Source organism: Equus quagga, chromosome 4, assembly GCF_021613505.1.
Source record: "Equus quagga isolate Etosha38 chromosome 4, UCLA_HA_Equagga_1.0, whole genome shotgun sequence".
Taxonomy (NCBI): Eukaryota; Metazoa; Chordata; class Mammalia; order Perissodactyla; family Equidae; genus Equus; species Equus quagga.
This window is the reverse complement of record NC_060270.1, coordinates 120178022-120201118: the sequence shown is the minus strand read 5'-3', so window position 1 is coordinate 120201118 and position 23097 is coordinate 120178022. Positions and strand designations below refer to the sequence as shown.

At 38.3% G+C, this 23097-nt stretch overlaps 1 protein-coding gene across 1 annotated transcript in view; it reads right to left on the bottom strand.

Moving 5' to 3' along the window:
• Nucleotides 1–13374: 13374 nt before the first annotated feature.
• PPP1R1C (protein phosphatase 1 regulatory inhibitor subunit 1C) overlaps nt 13375–23097 on the bottom strand; it is a 107426-nt gene continuing 97703 nt past the window's right edge. Inside the window, exon 5 of the mRNA XM_046657876.1 lies at nt 13375–13496. Coding sequence (XP_046513832.1) covers nt 13408–13496 — 89 coding nt within the window. The 3' untranslated portion in view covers nt 13375–13407. The remainder of the gene's footprint in view (nt 13497–23097) is intronic.

Below are 23097 nucleotides of genomic sequence, written 5' to 3'. Positions count from 1 at the left end.
TTGTGATGGTTGGAGACCTTCCTTTGCATCTCAAGCTGCTACATTTTTATCTCTGATAATTAAAGATTTCAATTATCTAGTGTTTATTATAGTTTTTAACAGTCTCACTACTGCATTGCGTCATTTTCTGACATTCTCTCTTTTACTGCCTATAACTACTCTTCCAGGAATTGTGATCCCCATCAATGGATGAAGAAGCACAGCACAGGAGGGTAAATGATTTGTGTCAGGTCATGCAGCTAGTAAGTGGAGGAGCCCAGATTCGAAGTCTAAGGGAGTGTGACTCCCCAAACCATTAGGGTAGACTGCCTCTAGCCACTGGGGGGAGGACCCGTCATGTTTTCTCCACTCACCATGTCCATTACCTTCCTTTTCTTTCCTTTATTCCATTCTAATCTTTATTCCATATCCAGGCACTTGTCCCTGAAAACTACCCACTCTGAGAGGGCAGAATTTCCAGTAACCAACAGCAGGGGCGGGTGTGCTTTGGTGACCATTAAATCATGTATTACAGCAGACAAGGTGCCTTTGATTTCTGTGGATGGAGAAATTACTTCCCATATTTGATATACGACCTTTAAAATGTGCTTTTCAAATAACCACACATGTCCAGTCTAGACCTTTGCTACTTGAAGTGTGGTCCCCACCTGGAAACTTCTTAGAAATGAAAAATCTCAGGCCCAATCCAGACCTACTAGACTGGAATTGGCATTCCAAGAAGATAATTGAGTGATTCCTATGCGTATCACAGTTCTAGAGCGCAATTAAACATTATGAGGTAATTCTAAACACCTACTAAGCACTTAAACATGAGGTTGTTTTTGTCCACACCAGACAAGAGGCTCCCGAGTTCATGCTCTCAACACTGTGCTACTCTCTCAAAACTAAACCAAGCCAAACCCCAAGAGATTGCTGAACTGGTCATAGTCTGTGATTTCTTCAGTTGTTGAGAACCTTACTATGGCATAGCTCTTGGATCAACTTACAATTAAATTACACTGTTTCTATAAGCATTACAGACCCATTTCTTCTTTCTATTCAAAAAGCATTGCATTGTTTAGAACATTACCATTTCTTTTGTGTTCCCTGTTTGGCTTCTCCGCTCCCAGCTCTTTTCACTTTTTCTTTCCTATACACTGTTGTTATATTAAATTTCTTTAATTCATCCTTTGGACCTATTTCTCTTCTCAGAAACAATTTCTCGTTGTCTACACCAGGGGTCAGCAGACTTTTTCTGTAAAGGATCAGATGGTAAGTATTTTAGACTTTGCCGGCCACATTCCATCACACTGTCCCTTCCTCCTTTTGTTCTTCCTTTTCCTTTTTCTCATCCTCCTCCTTCCTCATCATTTTCTTCTTCTTCCTCCTCCTCTTCCTTTTCCTCTTTCCAACGCTTTAAAAATGTAAACATCATTCTTAGGTTGTGGGGCAGGTGGGTGACTCACAGAAACAGACCACATGGCAGATTCCGCCCACAGGCTGACACTTGCTCTTCGCAGGGCTCCTTCTTCAGAGCAAGGAGTTTGGTACCCTAGGGTAACAGAATGAGGCTGCTTGTGCTAGCAGCCGTCATCCCCAGGAGTTCCAGCTTCCACAGGGCCTGTCTAGCCACCCTGAGGGCTGGGGAGGGCAGTATTTCCCGCACACCTGCCACCCATTCACAGCACACACAGCTGTTTGGAAGGGCTGGCTATTCACTGGTTCTCAGCCTTTAGCGTGCATCAGCATCACCTGGAGGGGCTGTTAAACTACAGATTGCTAAACCCTGCCCCCAGAGATTCTGAGTCAGAGGTGATGCTGATGCTTTTGGACTGGAGAACTCACTTTGAGAACCCCTGGCCTAGAGGTAAACTCCTTAGCAAAACCTTCAAAGCCTCTCACAGTGTAACGCCCCCCGATCTTTGTAGCCACAGCCTTCACTACACCATTCACTGTTCCTGGGTTTCTGCCATGCCTTTGCACATGATGCCCCCTCTGAGTGGATCTTGCTGCTCCTTCTGCCATCTTTACCTGTCACTGTCCCCCTTCCTCCAAGGATCTGCTCACATGCCAGCTCTCCCAGAAAGCCTGTTCTCAGACCCTCTTCCGTGGGTGAATGCTGACCTCTTATCCCTCTGTGCTGGAAAACTGTGGCTCTCTGTGTCATATACTTGCTGCCAGATTTTAAGGTAAAGAAGCACCGAGCCTTATACATAGCACGTGTTCAGTAAATATTTGTTGAATAAATGAATGTGAATAAACAAATGAAAGCATGAAGGAAAAGTGTATTCTTGTTTGTCCTAAGTGTTTGATGTATGATTTAGTCTTTTTCAGATAACATCTCTAGTTAATGCAAAGTGAGACTCACTTTTCAAGCACTTTAGATCAACACAATCCCAAAAAGCCATTTGCGTTTTTCTCTCAGAGCAAACAAATGAGGAGTGCATTAATTCTTAATTAAATAGCACACTAAAAGCAAACCTGAATTATACGAGGGAAACATTAAGATCTTCCCATCTGTCTCTCATCTACCCCTGGGGAGATGGGTCTGCTGGTGCAGAGAAATATTCATTGTAGCTAATCTTACCAACTTTGCTAAGGAGAAGAGTTCTCATTTCCCAGCTGATTTCCTATAGCCTTGATGATCACTAATGGAAACCACACAAACTTTGGAGCAAGAATGACCTCAGTTCCTAGGTCTTTGGTGGTTGGTAGCTGTTGACCTTAACATTTCCTAACCTCTCTCCATGAAGACTTTACTAGAATGGTAAAATAATAATGAAGAATATTTAAAGGATCTAGACAGTATCAGACACATTGGTTCTCAATTAACAAAAATTAATATTATTATTTTATATTTATCCAGAAGCTGTTATTTCTTGTTAAATTTTATGAAGAAGACCCGAGGCAAGAACTAGCTCATCCAAGGACTGAATTTGACCCTTAGTTCAATTTCAGACTTTGTTGCTTGTGTCTGTAATCTTGGACAAGCCTCAATGTTCTTGTCTGTGAAATGAAGATAACAAGATTACTTGTTTTACAGGATTGTTGGAATGATTAAATGAAATGGCCCGTGTAAGGTGCTGAGACTACTGACTGACACACAGAAAAACTGAAACAGTATGAGCTATAAAAAATAAGAATCTACCAGGATCTTGATTCTTTTCATTTAAAATTAGTTGATGCTGAGAGTTACAGGACTGTGGCATGGCTCTAACTTCAGTAGCAATATTCTGACAGTCCACATGATGGGGAGGTTGTTCCATGTAAAGAGTAAGCCAACCATTCTATATAGAGCTCATATTATCATTGACTTCCACATGTACGTCTTGCTATGTGGAAAGGCAAGATTATAGATATAGATATAGATGATATAGATAGATTGAGACATACATTGATATATATTGTGTATGTCTATATATTGACAGCTACCTATTTTGATATATATGTTGATATATATCATGTAGACAATTTTAAGGAAAAATTTTTAATGCAAATATTAAAGAGAAAACTATCAGCATAAAGATAAAATAACAATAACCTTTAGACTTCCTAGATGGTTGGTTAAATAAAATACATTGTTAGACATCCAGGTGCACTTGGAAGCAACAACAGCAGTTTCTTAAAAAAGACAATTACAGATACACGCCCCAGCAAACTTCCCCGATTTCACAGAATTTCATCAGCAAATAAAAAAGGCTTTCTTTTGAAGAAACAGAAAAAGGAGACCTTTCATAATGTGGAAATCGCTGGTGTGAGAACATATACATCCATTAAACGCCGTAAGTCAGATGCAGTCTAGAAGCCAAGCGGGTCAACATTGAAACTATAATCTTCAAACCCACCAGAAAGAAAAGACTGCTAGAAATAGCCATGGTGCAGAGGACACATTCAGTTGGAGATGACTTGGCAGCCATCGGCAGGAATTTACTGAGAGCAAGTTGTGTGGCCAGGGACGAGGAGTAGGAAGGAGCTGGCCCGATCTCTCCCTCAGGCTCTCTCCCTCTGACTGCCTTTCTCTTTCCACCTCCCTGGGCCCCACAGCTCTTCATCTTTTTGTTGGGATGGCCTCACTTTCCTCCTTTTGTCTAATTTATTCTGGATGTCTCACCTAGCTTTTCCTTAATAGAAGATAATACAGAAGTGACAACTTAGGGAAGCATTTATTTAATAAAGCTTTAATTCTCTGTGCTTAATTTAATGGCAAATGGGTTAAATGTCTCTCCTTAAAAAGTTTCCTTTTTCGTTCAGCGTGGTTTCATTATGTAAATGCACACTCATTTGTAAACATACATATTGTGTATATATATATATACACATGTGTATTTATACATGTATATGCACATATATAGAGATTCTACGCACACACATAGTCTTCAACAGAAAAAAATTTCAACTTCACATTACACAAGGAAAGAAAAAAGATTATAAAAAAATTCATAGATTGATAGAAAAAAGCATACAAATTTATGTATGATTTAAATCAAAACGTTATTTCACAATTATATTTTCTCCAAAATATTGCATTAAATTATTGTGTATCAATACAGCTTTTGATAGTTAATGATGAAAATGTCTAATTTTTAATACTTTTCTGCCTGTACTATAAAAAATTATTTTTAAAAATTTTGTTTAGATATCAACCAGTTCCAATGAACTCTTCCCTATGAAAATATCATTTATACTGACAATGAAAATGGATAGCTCAAGCTTAGTACCATGAAGAAGTCCAGGGTAATTATACTGGTGTAGTATAGTTAGTATAGTGTAATTAGTAGTGTAGTTCCTAATCATCAGTCATCATGGACCTTCATGTCAAGTTTTAATTTTTAGACTAGTGAGTATTCTCAAAAGCAAATAAAGGACCCCTATAATTTTTAACACATTTGACAAATAGAACAAATAAGTGACAATTTCACAATAGGAAATCTATGTCCCATTAGGGCAAAAGAAGAAAGATGAGAGCAACATATGGTAATATCATTAGTATGACTAGGGAAACCCATCCACAGAATCTGCGCTGCAGGGGAAATGTAATGGGAAACCCGCTCATTTACTGCAATGCCTTGACACATGCTAGTCACTTAAAAAAACAGAGAAGAAAGAGATGAAATCTCCTGTAATTATTGAAGAGATGTTGAACCATCTGTGAACTATTTTAAGTTCTTATCGTTCCACGGCTTTGATTCATGTAAAGCCACGTTATACCTTTGTTACTGTTGTTGTTGTTGCTACTGCAGAAGAGGAAAGTTTCCCTTGCACCTCTTAGGGTTCCTGGCTAGGTCTGAAAATTAAACTGACAAAGACAGATTAGTAATAAAAAAGCGTACAAATTTATTTAATATAAGTTTTACGTGACACAAGAACCTTCGTAAGGAAGTGATTATGGGAAGAAACAGACCTGAGAAATTTGTGCTAAGACTGATGAAGAGAGGACAGTCATGGAGGAATATGATAAGTTAAGGAGCATGACGTAAGTGTAACAAACAGGAAACTTAGCAAGGCCACTGTCTTCAGATTCTTCTCTGAGTTCCTTTGTCTTCGGAGACAAGGATGCTCATTTCCTCAGGGTACAGAGAAGGCACCTTTCACATGAGAGTTTTACGGCCTGTTTCAGGGGAGAAGGGTGGGAGTCTTCAGCTGTTTTCTCAAACTCCTTCAGCTTAAAATATTCAATATACCAAGGTGCTATATTTTGAAGTAGCATGTCCTGAACTTCAACACTACTCTTTTTTTTTTTTTGCTTGAAGATTGTCGCTGAGCTAACATCTGTGCCAATCTTCCTCTATTTCGTATGTGGGAGGCTGCCACAGCACGGCCTGATGAATGGTATGTGGGTCTGCACCCAGGATCTGAAACCGTGAACCCTGGGCCGCTGAAGCAAAGTGCAGGAACTTAACTGCTACACCACTGGGCTGGCGACCCCATCACTACTTTTGAGAAGAATAGTATTTTTGAAACTCTAGTGAAACTCATTCCTCAGTTAGCTTGAGGAGGGCAGTTAAAATGTTCCCTTTGGTCCCTTGTTAAGTAGCATATTTTTTTTAATGCCATAATATCTATAATATATTCCACTATTATGCATTTAAGTCTGAAGTAATTATGCTTGTCTATGTTATTTTACTTTTTTGGCAGTACAAAGTCTGAGAGTAGTAAGTGAAAATTATCATTCTTCAAATCCTGGGGACAGGGAGTGCGAGAAAGGGAAAGGTAATAATAAAAAATAGCAATTCATGAAATTATTTTTATTTTATAATTTATTAGAAAACAAGTAAAAGAAACAACTTAAAAAGATTGATGCCTTATTCTTTAAGAAAAGATTATACTTAAGATTGTCAAAAATTAAGCAATTCTCTCCTTTTTTTAGATATTGAAGTTTTTTTAAAGTACATATAGATTTAAAGATAAGAAATATTTTTAAGGGAGCCAAGAACTTTAAAAAGTTTCAAATTTGCTTCTTTTCGTGGTCATAGGGCGTTTTAGTTTGAAGTCAACGCCAAAGAATTAAAGTAGAACTCAGGGTCTTCTTCCCACTCCAGCCTCATTAGCAAAATTATCCCCCTGTGCTTTATGTCTGAAATGTAGAAAGTTTAGTTCCAAGGCACTCTCTGAGACACTCTAAGAAAATGCAAAAGCCTATGGTTCCTAAGGAGGATGGACTTTTCCATCCTAAAAACTATCACAACTTCTCAAATGGATCGTCAGCTAGTGGAAAGGTTTGTTGGATTATGGGTTCATTGAGGGTCACTTATTTTCTCTGGACTCTAGTTTCCTATGCATAAAACGAATCCTACTTGTCATACATATTCAACGTGATTATTAACTTAGAAATGTTAGGTGAGGCTACTGTTAATTATGGAGAACTGATTTAATATTTACTAGCAGGAGGACAGCAACAATAACAGCCTTTTTATTTTTAGAACTCTGATGCTTAGATCACTAGTTGGCATGTAGTAGACTGTCAATATATTTGTGGAACTAAACTGAATGAGGACCAATGGAATTTGAAAAAGAAACAAAGAAATAAACAAATAAGATGGAATTTGAAAAGAAACAAAGGAAATATATTTGAAAGCCTCCCCATTGTAAGAGTTGGCTCAGATTTGAAAATTGAAAAACTCAAAATGAATCATGTATAGTTCACTTAAATTCAAGATCTCCCTTTCAGTAGTAGAGAGAAATAAATTAAAAGCAAAAAGAAGAACTTAGTAAATAGCATAGCTTAAGTGACTAGAAAAAATATATAAAATGAAGGAACAATTTCTGAAAAACATGTCAATATTTATGTATAAAATACCTAAAGTGCTTCAGAAAGCAATGCAGTGGGGAGAAAATAACACATTGTGGTGGAGTCGGGGGTGGTGGTGCTGGCGGTGTTTGTGTTGGTATTTTTCCAAGCTCAAGTAGGGGCACAGCACTGACAAGTCAGCTTCTGGTTGTTATCAACGCATTTTGCACCTGGTGGAGAAAAAGAAAATAACTACTTCAGAACACAGTGGAAATGTTCCAGAGAATTTCACACCATGTCGCATAAATCTCTGTAAAGGGAAAATGTGGTATGCAGCACTTAATAGCAACAAAGCTTGTGTGTTAGGATAGAGTAAATTATCCAATTAGTGATTTGTAGGAGGAAATTTTTCCTGAAAGGACTTTTAAATCTTAAAAAAACACAAACAAAACTGGTCACCATTTTTTCCATTGTTTTCTAAGGAGAAGTTTTAAAAGACAGAAAACATACCTGATTACAAGACTAATGCTGTTACATACAAACATACATACATACATACGTGTGTGTGTATTCCTAAATCAACTGTATTCTTTCGGCCGTCATACAAGCACACAAAGATACCCCTTTTCTCTTCTGATCCCATCTTCCCTTAATACTGCTGTTTTGCGTCTATTCTCATCTCTTCTCTTTTGCTGCTTGCCTGTAGGTCCTAAAAGGGAATCAGAGGGGAGAAACACAGATCTTAGCATCAGAAGGAGCCTCACATGATCATCTGGCCACCTCCCCCCCATATGATTCTCCACGTTTTACTAATCAGAAAACTAGGTCCCAGAGTAATTAAAAGGCCTTCCCAAAGTTGCACAGTTACAATAAAGAGGAGATGCCACATCACCTTGTTTTATTTCCTTCCAGGAATTTATCAGTCTCTGAAATGATTTCACATATTTGTTAATTTATGTGAATATTGACAGTCTCCAAACACTGGAATATACATCCATGGATTTAAGGCCCTTAACTACTTGTTAACACCCATATCCTCAGCACTTAAACAATGCCTGGCATGTCATAGGCATTCATACATATTTATTGAATAATAAACTAGAATATTGGTCTCTTGCTTCTAAAGTATACTTCTATAAACTACTCCAAGTTATCCTATGAAAAATAGTATGGAACAAGCAAGGATATCTGAATTATTCTATCTAGCTACAGGTCTATCATAAACATTCACTTAATTAATGCATTTTAACAAGCAAAAATATCTAGTGAGTATTAATGTTTTCAACTCTTTGACGTGTCTAAGTAGCCTGTGCTTCCTTTAGATGCCCCAGAGAAGAAGAAACTCCCTGAATTCTGTTCACTTGGAAAGCAGATACTGCTGGCCACTCAGCTGATATGCACACTCACTTTCTACCTTACGAAGAGAACCTTAATTTAGTTGGAAGGTGGCAAGGTACCTGGTTAAAAATATTTACTTTCTCAACTCCTTTGCAAGAAGGGGTGGTCTAGTGACACAGTTCTGGCCCATGAGACATTAGCTGAGGGGTTCTGGGATAGCTTTGTTTTTCTGCTATAGATTCTTCCTCTTTCTCTTCCCATTGGTCTTTCTGCTTGGAACAGACCAGAAGCCTGGAGCAGCAGCTCTCTGGGGACCTTGAAGTTAAAATTTGGAGACTGTTAAGGAAAATGAAAAGCATCTGGATGCCCTTTGGTGCCTTGAGCCACAATTCCAGTCCTGGACATTTTATTGCATGACATAAACAAACCTCTTTGCCCTTGTTTGCTGGATTTTCTATTATTTGCTGCCAAATGCTAGTTCTGAATAATAATGAAGAATCATTTGCTGAACATGCCCTAATATTCTGTTACTTTTAGGATTCTAATATGGTAGTGCCTTATACCCCTGGGTCCACTGTGCTCATTCCAAATTAGCCTCACTGTTAGCAAAAGCCAGAGAAAAGGGAAAAAATGCTATGCCATATATACAGAGTGAGAAACAAAAACTGAAAATGAACCCAAAACCATTTTAATCTACTTTAGCCAATTTTTCCTTCAAGTTTGCAGGCTTCTTTGAGTTCCCTTCTTCGCCCACTTTTCTCTGTAATCCACTCTCATGCTCTCTTTCCCTCTATAGGCCAAGTCTCCGTTATCTGCATAAACCAAGTGTGAAACGCAGTGGAGGAAGCAGCTGCATCAATGTCTGTGTCCACAGAATGAAGGAGCCTCACCGTACAAATGTCAAGGGAAGTTCTAGAGTTGAATGGTAGCCTCTTTACAGCATGCAATCAGGCACCTATGCATTTTGTAGATGATTTTATTTCATTCACACCACAGTACAAAGTAGAAACCCTTACCCCCATTGCTGTAGGAATTACGTCAGATACTTACAAAGTTTAGCACTTTATTTACTTACAACGTCATTTAAAACTGAAGACCTCCATCATTTTCCTTAAGCTGTTCTTCCTCTATTTAGTTCTTCAGAATGTTATGACGTTATGAAATCCAATAATTCAATTTCTTTAACAGATTTCACATTTCAGCGACAGAGACATTTTTAGTAGTTAATCTACCTGCTGGAGCTTTGAAGATTGGTTTTTGGAATCAGGGACTTAGAAAAATAAGGGCATTTCTTCCCCCATCCTCTTTCTTCAGAGAAAGCAAACACTCGAAATTACATATGAGCATAAACACTTTAATGTAGTTAGATATGCTTTTTCCACTATTCAGTTTGCACTTACACTAGTTGCTTTAGATGTGGGTAAAGAAACAGAATTTTTAAATTAACACAAGATAAGTGGTTTATTTATGAATTCATAAATCCATATAGTAATAAATGAACTCTGCCATACTTATTCTTAAATTATTTGTTATGGCAATGCCCAAGATCAGTGTTTCCAAAACTTCATTCAATTAGATATCACTTTTGTGATTTTGAGGTACCACCTCTGCTATAACTTTTCAACATTTTTCTTTAAATTGATTTAAAATATATTTACACTTTAAGCTTGCCTCATCCTAAGAAACAATAGCTATAAAATCATGGATTGGGGGTTGCTGATTATGTATCTTTTCTAAAACATATTATAATAGTATTTATAAAATAAAAATAATTTGCCCCTGGCCAACCTAAAATAATGTTTCCACATTATAGAAAACATTGACATAACTGAATTAAAATTAAAAATGGATGGTGAAAACTTTTTTAAGAACAGAAAACAGTCTGAGATTTTTCTTTTTTGTAAAGACACTTACCTGGTCAACTCTGGGAAGAAAAAGGGGTTACAAAATTATTGTCTAATAGGAACTCTGGTCTAGAATCCAGCTCTGCCCGGCCACAGTCTATGCTTCTGTTTCTCTTGTTTAGGGGGATAAAAAAATAATCCCCAACTTATCCACCTGACACGACCTTTCTTAGATTCAATACGCACAATTAAAGAGGATCCAAAAGTGAGTGGCCAGGATGATAAGAAAAGGTTGGGAGGAACTGGTGATGTTTTATCACAGAGACGAGACCACTCATATTCTTCAGTCTCTGAAGGGCTGCAATAGGAAAGGAGGTAAAGGTAGGAGAGACAGAGTTTAACATGCAGAAGAACAATGAAAGCCCTTTGGCTGGGTTTAGGGTTCAGCCGGAGCTATTCAAGGATAAGTGAGGTGATCAATGACTTGTCTGTGATGTTGAAGAGGATCATGCATTAGATTAGGTTTGGATAGATAGCCTCGGGTCCTTTCTCTCTCTAACAATGATAGGCACCAATTATTAAATGCTCACTAAGCTGGGCTAAGCATTTCATAGGTCTTATTTAATTTTCACAATAACTGAATAGGGGTAGGTATGATTGTACCTATTTTACACACAGGGAAACTGAGTTTAAAATCTAGTAGGAGTTGAATTTGAACCCAAGTCAGAGCGACTCAAAGTGAGTAGATATACTAACCATTACGTTATATTATAAATGTGGTCTGGGAAAGATAAAGTTTTCATTTTGTTTTGGTCAGAAAGTTTCTTTGCCCATTCAGCCAAATTGAAGCCAAGTTGTATTCTTGAAAGAATTTTGTTGTAAACTATAATTGTGTGAAAAGGAAACTGAAAAGCCATTATCTCTCAGCTGGTTTCCTTCAAATATCTGAGAAAGCCAACACATTTCCCAAGGATAACTTATGCTTTTAATTGTGATCTCTGTGTTTTGAGAGTGGAGAATAGAATAGAAGAAACCAACATTTCCTAAGGAAAACTTATGCTTTTAATTTTGATCTCTTTGTGTTTTTAAGAATGGAGAACAGAGTAGAAGAATCCAGAAGCCATGCTGTTTATTTCCCCAAATGATGTTACATAATCAGCAAAAGCTTTGGTTCCTTTTGTTTGTCTGAATCTTTTTTTTAAAAAAAAAAAAAACACTTATAAAAGTGTCTGTTCAAGGAAAGGGAAGGGCAATTTTATTTTTTAACACCTCGGAGTATGTCAAATAATCTCAAGGGGTATTGGGATGTTTCGCAAACACAAATAATTCAAAATTACTTAAAACAAATATGTGCCTTAATCAGGTTTTAAGTAGAGAGAAACTTAGGAAATCAAACAAACAGCCACAGCAGGTGGTCTAGAAAGTCCAGAAAGTTTTGGGTGAAACTGGCTTAACCAAAAAAAAAAAGAAAACAAAATACAAAAGGCCAGGGGAGAGGGGGAGGGGAGGAAGGAAGAAAGGAAGGGAAGAAGGAAAGAAGCAAAGAAGGAAGGAAGACAGACAGACAGTAGGAACAAGAGTATCATTTGTTCTGATGATCCTACTTATCAATGAGTTTTGCATTTATTTTCTCAGGGGAAGTATACTAAAGAAAGTGATTGTTATCTCCATTGTCTTCTAGATTCACACATTTCTCTTAATTTCTATATTATAAAACTCACATTCAAAATTTAAAACTATATTTTCACTTCTTTGAATGTTGATATTAAGATCCCAAAGGGATTTCTCATTTGACTTTTTCTTCTTAATTTCCTTCTTGACTTTTGAAAAATCTTTTCATTTTTTTCATCCATGAAACATTTGAACCCTACTTATATCATCAATGTGGGAACCAAATTGGGCATTCCTCCATCCCCACCAAATTTTGTGGTGTAGATACTTTTCATTGAAATGCCATAAATAAGTAACATTGTTCAGAAGGGCAGAACTTTGAATTATCACAAGCCATATTCATAAATATATACAGTCTTGGAAACCCTTGCTTTCTACTGGTGCTTTACCTTCTCTGCCAGTGCTATGGGGAGAAATTATCTTTCCTTTATTTTCATAACCCTGAGCAAAGTGCCTTCCTAAGGATAAACTCATAAAAAAAAGTTACTGAATTAATGAATGATTGTATGTATGAATTAACAGAATTTTTCTTATTTTATGATAATAGAAGATTTATAAAATGCTAAGGATTCATTAAAATGCAATAGGAAATAGGTTATATATCAAGTAATAGCCAAAAAAAAGTGGCAGGGGAGGTTTGGCATGTTTTCTTTTAGATTTAGCATTTTTCTTTTTCAATAACTAGTGGAAATGTTGGAAAGATATCTCTCACAGCTTAGAAAATGAAGAGAATTATATGGTGTTTTAACTGTTAATGTGTGGTTGGAAGGAAAAAGATGTTTAATATCTAAAGACTAATATATTGTTGTCTTTTGAATCAAGATAACTGGCATTTCTTTGTCATTTTGAAATAAATACCATGTACCATTCTATATACAGAGACATGATAAATGCAGATCTTACCTTAAAAGTTTCATTAAATGTTCCTCTGTAAGTTAAATCCAGACACACATTCATGTCTAAATGTATTTAATATTTATTTTCACTCTTAAAGTGATGCTATTTACATTTGACTTTAGAAGGCAAACCATACCAGTAGGCCATCAGGGATTAAGCTGGACGGTATTAAAGTTAGAACACACATGTTTGCAAATTTCTATGTCATTAAAAAGAAAAATCACCATAAAATAAATACTTATTCTTTAATTGCAAGTAATATGGAACAATTTGTACTTAGTTCTAAAGTTCAATCAAGGAGGGCTTCCCAGGAGGTGTATTACTACTGTATGAGTTGAAGAGCCGAGATGGAGAATGCTTCTGGAAGTCAAGCAGTGGCATTCCATGGGATACTCAGAAAAGTTAATAGTTCAGTTATTCCCAAGAAGGCTTCTTGCTGCAGACTCATGATTAATGGTCCCACTGCTCCTCTTTCTCGTTTACGCCTTCTTCTTCTTCAGGAAATGCTGATTCATTCTGGCCTTTCAGATGCTTAACCCCTGAAATTATAAAAATTATGCTCAATTTAATTGAAATTTATTCCTAGCAGTTTCGCTGCTTTGCTGCAAGAGATAAAGAAAATGAGTGGAAAGTTTTCGATGGTGTGTATGGGTTTCCTCCAAGAATCTCAACAATCTAATCCTATGTAAAACCTTTGAATTCACTGAGGAATAAGAACACACCCAGCCAAATTTCCATTAGAGACAGGCTGCCTTTATAATCAAATCTTCTCCATTAAGAATTGCATCACAGCCTATTAAAAAGCTGTTAACTAAAAATCGGCTCACAGGCTTTTATTGTAATTCTGATATATCATTTAGTTCAAATATTTCTTTTGGCATCCCTGAACTCTATTGCAGCAAGAAGCATTGAAACCCCTAGGAACAAAGGGGTGTGTGTGCCATTTCTGTAACTTGTAAACCACAAAAGAATCATGATGTTGTTAGTCTTCTTTAGGAACAGGAAAATACCCATTTGATTATGAAACTTCTGTATTCCCAATTCTTCAATAACTTCCCCCACAACCTACAGAAGGGAAAACATTGGCATGCCTTTGTGTGCTCTACAGGCTTCTATGATCTGGCCTCTCCCTCCCAGCGGCCTTATTTCTCACCAGCCCCTCCTGCTTCCCCCTTTCAGAGTCATTTACTCTTTAACAATACCACCCTCCTAGTCCACATTCCCTCATCACTCCAGGCTCCCTCCAGCCTCTGTGCTTTTCTCATTCTATTCTCCCTGCCAAATAGCTTCTTTCTACTCACCCACCTGGTAACCTCCCACCCATCCTTCTGGTCTCTGGTCTCAGCTTGCCTCCTCTGTGCAGGCTCTCCTAAGTCCCCAGATTGACTTAGCTTGGTCTTTCTCATATTTTCCCACTGCTCTTGGATCACTTTCTCTTGCATCAATTACCTTATAGAACTGTTTTGTTTACATATCTTTCTCATTAAAGCAAACTTGTGGATGTCAGGATTATGTAGTTTCACTTGGAGTCTCAACCACTGTCTGGCAAACAGTAGGTGCTCATTAATATTGACTGTGTGGGGGCCTGGAATTGGCCACCCCAAGATATGTCTCTTTGGCATGAGGATTATTTGGGGCTGGTTACTTTTAATAAACTGCAGACAGGAAAGCAACTGAAAAGTAGAATTTACTTACCCCTTGTTAAGAGACATTTACATTGTAAAGGAAACCTCCATCTGTAAAGGTGTCTCCCTCTCTGTACCAGGAAGAAGGGGGGGTGACCTTGTCTCTAGAAACTCTTAATCAATGCTGAAGGCAAGGACTTAAATCTGCATTTGTTTACTGTACTTGTGTGGTAATCTCCCATGATCGACTCCCCCTCCACCCCCAACATCCTCCTTTGTCTTTAGCTGAATATGATATTTAAGGTGGCGGCTTCAGCCATTTTGGCAAGTGGCTCAGTTTGCCTGAGCCTCTCCCACGTATACATGTTATAAAGCTTTGTTTAATTTTCTCCTGTTATTCTGTCTCATGTGAATTTAATTCCTTCTCTGGCCAGAAGAACCCACAGTGGGTAGAGGAAATGTCTTCCTCCCCTACAATTGCATAAACGATTGTTGGAATTTATGATGTAACAAGCAATTTGGTATACGTCTTTGGCAGCACCACAATAATTCATATTTGTATTTTTTCAAAATTAATTCAAATCAGAAGGCAACTGCTACAGCCATCCTCAATCTACAAAATTATCTTTCATTTCACTTGGGTCTATTCTGTTAAAACATCAGATTAGCTGACACTCCGTGCATTTAGTGATGTTTAACATGGAAAATTTTACACATATTTTATGTTTTAGAGAATTAGTTTATCAGATTTTTCTGAGTGTTACTGAAAAACCTTCCAGTTAGAATTGATAAATGAAAGGAAATTACTGCTCATGTTTGCTATGAAATAAACTGGGGAAAAAAAAGTGCGGATTTTCACGTACTGTAGTCAGCAAGCCTCAGAGTGCTATTTGGCAAAGAATGACATCCTTGGGCTTGGTGGATTATCTTGTAAAAATATTTGATCAGTTATAATAATATTTAAGTACTTTAATTTCATCTGCAAACAGTGATCACTCATAATTCCTGTTGACCCAAGACTGTAGAGAGACATTTGTTATTAACAAATGGAACTTATTTCACACTATTGTAAATTACATGGGGAAGAAAAAGAAGTCTAAATGCTAAGGAGAAGGAAAGGGAGTTCAATGGGCATCCACTCCGTCACTCTGCTAGAGTCTACATACCTAAGTCACTAAATCTCACAGCAACTCCATAAGACACACACCTGGATGGTGACATTTAGACTCCAAGAAGATAAGTGATTTGTTCAAGGTTATAAGCATAGTGTGGTTCTGAGAGAAGTTCTGACACATCACAGTCCCTTAATATAAACTGACTGAGTGACTGATTGACTGACTGAATGAATGAAAATGAGTGAATGAGGCATAAATTTGCATTATCAGGAGACTCCAACTCATTTTCACGTTTAGCTTTTTGGATGCTTATCTAGACTTTTCTCTCATTCTTTAGGATTTATCGTAAGTTTACAGTAGCTATTAACCTGCTTCAGATGATCTGAAGAGTCCCTCTGCAGTACTAAAGTGTAGTAATCTTTCAGCCACTCACCACTCTCTTTTCTAAACTCAAGCTGTCCTCCCTGGGTTTGCAATGGTTCTATTGCCTAAGGAGCTCATTCCCAAGGCAACTACAGAGTAAAGAAGTTGTATTCAAGACAATTTTCCTTAAATTAGGGTTAATAACTTACTGTCAACATTGATTTGTCTTTATAAGGGGGTCAAACATTTAAAAAAATCAGTAACCGAAATGTCCAGCTTTTTAAGCCATTAATCAACCACTTCCCATACTTAAGTATGGGTCTGCTTGCTTACCTGATCCACAGTTAATTTATTTTGTAATAATAACGGTCATGAAGTGATATGAGAAAGCCTTTTTTTAAAAGTAAAACCAGTTACTTAAACCTTGGAAGGTGCTTTTTTTTTCAGCCTTATTTGAGTATGACATTAACTACTTGATGAGGCAGGAGTTCTGTTCTGCAGAACACTTCTGTAAGAACCACAAATTCTTTGGTTCCCACTTTACACTAATATGATCTTTCCAATGGAAAATGGATGGTTCATTAATTTGTGTGTTGAATCTCTCTTCTTTCCTATCAGCAATATTCCTTGGGTTATATATCCAATAATGCTGGATTAAAGTGTGAATTCCGCAAGGACTGCCCAATAGTTTTTCTCCTTACCACCCCCCCATCCTCAAACACACATATACTTTGTGTTTAAATTTTCTTTAAATCCTCGTTTGATATTTGAGTAATTCTAGAGGTGGAGGGGAATAACTTCGGCGGGGTTGTTGATGAGAGTCTCAGCACCTCCTCCTCGACCAAAGGCTAAGGAGCATGTGGGAAAACACCTCACCCGCACAGGCTGCCTCTCAGCGGCGGCAAAGGGCCTCCTGGAAGAGCCCGGGCTCGGCCAGCCCCGCCCACAGGCAGAAGGCGAAGGGACCCCAGAGAACACATGGAGGTTCTTTTCTCCACAGCAAAAGGAACCCACGGGAAAAGGGACCATGTGTAAGACCAGGATATGCAGTATGAATACATGAAGGAATAAAAAAATAGAGTTTGAGGAAAAGAAAGTAGACCAAGTAAAAGAAGGAAAGGAAAAGAAAGAAATGTTGCCCCCAAACAGAGAATAGTCCTCACGCTCTTCTCCAGATCAGGAGGTTAAACGCGCGTTGGATGAAGTTGTAAAGTGACTGCGTAAAGAATTATTAATAATGAATCCATTGTGGAAGGCTTGCATTTGGCAAACAACAGTCAATATGTTTATCAATTAATTCAGAGGAAAAAAGGTAGGTTTACTATATTTGTAGATGACATGAAACTTGGAAGAAAAGATGACATGATGAATGACAAAACTAGCATTCCAAAATGTCTCCAAGAGCTGGAAAGATGGCCTAAGCAATTAAGGCCGAGGTCCACAGGGAGTTTTTCAGAAAGATTATTTTGGTTCTAAAAAATAGAGAATGAGGGCAACCTGGATGGATTACAGTGAGGGGTTTCAGGTGACCACGATTTCACATGACCCGGTAGTTACCTGTTTCTAGGAACAAAGCTCTCTGGTGGGTGGCGGGTGGCGGCATTCCTAACAGCAGCGTCAGCAGTTTAAGAGAGGGAATTCCTCTCTAACCGTGTGCTAGTCAGACCTCTTTTGGATTATGCTGCCTAATTCGGGATCTGCATTTTCAAGAGTTCCATTGAAGAAGGCAATTGGGACTAAAAGTGGTCTTATGAAATCACTTTTCTAGAAGAATTGCATATGAAACTGGAATGTTTAGCATAGAGAAAATTAAGAGAGGACAGAAGAGGCTGCCATTGAATTCCTAAAAGACTGGAGAAAGAAGTAAAATCTATCTATGCAGTTCCTGAGGGCAGAAACAAGACCAATAGCTGGTGAGGGCAGAATTTGGCACAATATGAAGGAGAAAATTCCTAAACCTTTTATGTTTGCCCAGCGATAAACATGTGCGTGAGCTCCCCATTGCTGTAACGTTCAAGTGAAAGCCGAATTTTGATTTCTGAGGTGAATTATAAGAAGGAACCCTGCAGTGAGTGGCAGGGTGGACTGACACCGAGATGCTATCAATCCACAAAGGAAATTTTTTCTACTGAAAAATTTGCTCTGCTGTGAGAACTGTAAGTTACAGAAAAGTAATCATAACTTCAAATGACATAAGTGGCCCAAATCCACGTTTTAAAACGTATTCACATTAGGAGTAGCAAATGTAAATGGATTCATTTTTCTTCAACATACTTTAGACCTTAGAAATCACTCGAATGTCCTCTGGGGACTCTGTGGGTGGATTTTAAAGAGACTCTGACCTTCTTGGAATTCTATTTATGGCTGTATTTGTGCTTTTTTGGGGAAGAAGGTCCATAGTTTTCAGCAGAATCTCAAAGAGGTCTCTGACCCACGAATAACTGAGACTGTGAATCCTAGTCTAATCTCTTTAGTTTAAAGCTGAAGGAACAATTTCAGATGGCAATGACTTGCTTCAATTGACACAGAAATTGCTGACTGAGCTGGGACTCCAACCTGGGCCCCTAATTCCTGTTGGAGGCTCTTCACCTGGGTCACCAGGACCCAACCTTCCACTACTACTGATCTTTTCAAAGTTAATAACCTGAAGGAAAATACAGTGACTCTAGATCATGAGGCCGTTTTCATTATCAAATTCTTTCAAATGACATTATATAGATAGATTTAGATGTAGCTTTTCACTTTTTGTTGTCGTTATTGTTTGTAATAGAATTTGGAATCAGGAAGATGTAGAATTTAACCTTGCCCAGAAACTTTCCCAGAATAGAAGCAAGTTACACATAATATTCAGTTTATTAGAAAAGAAGTAGCCTTTCTCTCTGCTGGGCTCACATCTGGGACTGGACCCTGGGAGACGCAGCAAATATATTGTGGTCTAGTCTAGGAGATGAGACATAGCAATCATCAAGCTACACAAGTTAAATAGAATAAAGTCCCTATTTTGTGCTGAGCATGAGAGAAACACAACTAAAAATCAGATGGGGATGTAGGTCAAGGGGTGATGGGGTGTACAAAAGTGAAGTTAATTCAATGAAAATGTGTCACAGACCAATAGAACAATGAGTGCATTTGGAGAGCTCTGAAATGGGGAAGAAGAGCTCCAACTTGGGAGACAGCAATCAGGACAGCCATTATTGAGCAAGACACGGGTTAGATTAAGGGAAGCAGTAAGTCTAGATTTCTATATATGAGAAAACTATTTGCAAAATACATTTAACAGGCATTAGTTTTCTGAAAGTCCACTATATGCAAAAGTGCAGTTTCAGTGGCCCTAGAAAGATGGCTTTCTAGTGGTTCCTTGTGTGCTGACCCTTCACATTTTATCAAAATAATCATGCTAGTGTGGGGGCCTGGAATTGGCCACCCCAAGATATGTCTCTTTGGCATGAGGATTATTTGGGCTTGGTTACTTTTAATAAATTGCAGACAGGAAGGCAACTCTGAGGGGTGCTTGCCCTTTGTTAGGAGACATTTACATTGTAAAGGAAATCTCCATCTGTAAAGGTGTCTCCCTTTCTGCACCAGGAAGAAGGGGGGATGACCTTGTCTCTAGAAACTCTTATCAATGCCAAAGGCAAGGACTTAAATCTGCATCTTTTTTACTGTACTCATCTGATAACCTCCTCTAACGGACTCCCCCACCCCCAACATCCTCCTTTGTCTTTAGCTGAGGATGATATTTAGGTGGTGGCTTCAGCCATTTTGGCGAGTTGCTCAGTTTGCCTGAGCCTCTCCCACATATACATGTTATAAAGCTGTGTTTAATTTTCTCCTGTTATTCTGTCTCATGTGAATTTAATTCGTTCTCTAGCCAGAAGAACCCAGAAAGGGTAGAGGAAATGTCTTCCTCCCCTACACTAGATATACTTGAGGAATATAATCTAACCTATAATATGGCAGAGCAATTCTCCTCAGTAGAGGCCCATCATCTCTCAGATTGAAAATGTGCTTTACATTTCCCAAACGCTTTCACATGTACTTTGTTTAATCTTCTTGTCATTCATTTGTAATGACGAGCTATATATTAATACACTGAGGGTCACAGAGATCAAGTGACATATTGATTTCATTCCAAAGCTAAACACCTATGGGTCCTGTGCTCACCTTAAATCTATCCCTTTCTACTTCATTTGAAGTAATTGTACATACACAGCACAGTTAATCTCTGTTCTCAGATGGTGACTGGTCAGTGAGCATAAACTACAAATCCACACATGATCATTTCACTTAACTCCCCATTACTCAAGGAATCATTTCTCTGCAGAAGAATAAATGTGTAATATGCTTCTCTTTTCATCATACATTGGGAATAAGGGCAGCATGTTTACGTGATATTCATAAGTATATATATATTTTATATATATATTTTTATCTATTATATCTGTTACCAAAGCTGTTGCCCAAGAGTAAAGACTAGGTGAAAGATTGAGCAGTACTACTGAGGAGAAGGTAGGGGATGAGGTACACATACATACTACTGTTAGAAGCGTGAATTCAAATAATATCTTTGGAGAGTAATCTGGTGTTATTTATCAAAATGTAAAGTGCCCATGTCTTTATCAGTAAGCCTGAGGTTGGGGCCAGGCAAGAATACATGTATTTTTGAATTTTGCAAGGATCCTGCTACTCAGCCTAGGATGGTGATTACTTTGATAAACTGAGTGCCTCTTTTACCCTCTACAGTCAAGTGCCCTTCTACTACCCCCTTTTTCTTCTAAGCAAATGCATTCCCCATGAACTCAGAAGTAGGGTTACATTTTTAAGCCTACACATAATGGAGCTAAACGATGTGGGCAATTTCACTTAGGAAAGAGACAGAATGGCTCCCTAGTCTGCAAGACTTGACTGCCATTGATTGAACACAATAACATATCTAAAATAAAGAATGCATCAATCAGCAGGAATCAGTGGTTAGCCTTGAGAGCACTAAAAATAAAATAATGAAAGGAAAGTTGCATTTACAGCCACAGAAGAAAATGCTGTCTGTGTTTTTTAAGTGTGTCCACAGGAAGATGTCCCATGCTGGCATTTTGGAAGGCTCTGTCTTCCAGGCAGGCTACCTTCCTATTGAAGTGATAGTCACTACAGGCTACCATAGCTTGATGCCAGTATATGCCCAATCACATAACCAGATCATCCAGCTCTGATTCCAAACTCACTAGGAAACCCTCTGATAACAACCGAGCTTGTGAGCAAGGTGAAAAGACTCTGACTAGGCTTAAAGAAGCTAGGAGTGAATCATGAAGCTGTCTGGGAAAAGACTGTCCCAGGCAGATGGTAAAAGAATTGCAAAGGCTTGAAGTCTGGAGCAAGGCTGCCATAGTCAAAGGAGAGCAATGAGCCTGGAGTGTCAGGAACGAGGTGAATGATGGAGAGGAGTAGGAGGTAAGCTCAGAGAGAAGAACACAGGCAGGGAGGAGGAGGAGCCTGACCACACAGGACCTTATGGGACATGATAAGAGTTTGCACTGTTATTTTGGGGAACCACTGGCAAACTTTTTTTGAGTAGAGGAGCAACAGGATCTGATCTACATTTTTCAAAGAATGACTCCAGGGTCCAGGATGCAAGGAGCTCAGAAGTTACTAGTCTGTTCTAACAACAAGTAAAAAGATGAACAAGCTAAAAATATCAAGAACTCCTTTTAGCTCTGTTAGAGAAGTAAGGTCACAGGACAAACCACTGCCAAATTAGGAAGACACAGACATGTGGATACCAAGAAATACAACTTACTGGAGCAGAAACCTATGCAGGAACCAGTGCCAGCGTAGGAAAACCTAAATGGTAATTGACAAACAGCTGGAGTCCCAGTGTGGACAAGACGAAGAGGTTAAAAACTCCAGAGGGTTGGGCCCAGCCATAGAAGGTCCTCACACTTTTGTAAAGTTTACCTCCTGGAGCTCTACTGGGTTCTCACAATGAAAATCAGAGAAAAATCTCCTCATCCTTCTGACAGAGAAGGGGAACAGTGGCTATTTTTAAAAATAGGGCATTCTGTTCTTCTTAACAAGGTCTGTGCTCAGGAGGAACCATTTTACGAGAGGCTGACTTTCCGAGGTTTTATCAGAAACTAACCTACCTGGGGGAGGGGAATACCCAGTTCCACCCCCTCTAGCCATCCTGTCCCACCCAAGGAGTGCGGGGACTGAGAAGCACTGGTGAAGTGCATAGTCCAGAGGCACAGGCTTGTTAGACTGAGACTAATTGTAGACTCTAGAACACTCCTTCCCCGCAGCTTACTGCTACATTGCCAAAGATCTACTTACCACAGTTCCTGTTACCCAGCACATCATGGTCACCTTTCCACAAAAATTACAAGGCATATTACAGGCAAAAATCACAGTTTGAAGTCATTGAACAACAGAGCCAGAGTCAGATATGGCAGGAATATTGGAATTATCGACCAGGAATTTTTTTAAAGCTATAATTAATATGCAAAGGACTTTAACAGAAAAAATAGACAACATGCAAGAACAGATGGATAATATAAGCAGAGAAATGAAAATTCTAAGAAAGAATAAAAAAGAAACACTAGACATTAACAACTGTAGCAGAAATGAAGAATTTCTTTGATGGGCTCCTTATTAGACTGGACACAGCTGAGGAAAGAATCTCTGAGCTTGAATTATGACAAAATAAACTTACAAAATTGAAAAGCAAAGAGAAAGCAGACAAAAATACAAAACAGAAAATGCAAGAACTATGGGACAACTACAAAAGGTGTAACATACATGTAATGGAAATACCTGTCGGTGTCGCAATCCAATGTACACATCAGGATAGATGAAGAGAGGGCTGATGGCCACTCTGAGTTTATTATAACCAGCATTTCAATATATACATAGCTTACATCTGTTAAACATACACAGGTATTCTGGATGAAGTAATTAGCAAATGCTAAGAATTCTTAGTGATTTCTCAAGGAGCCCTCCCTTGGCCTCTGTTTCGATATTATCATGTTATTGCTGTGCTCCTATAT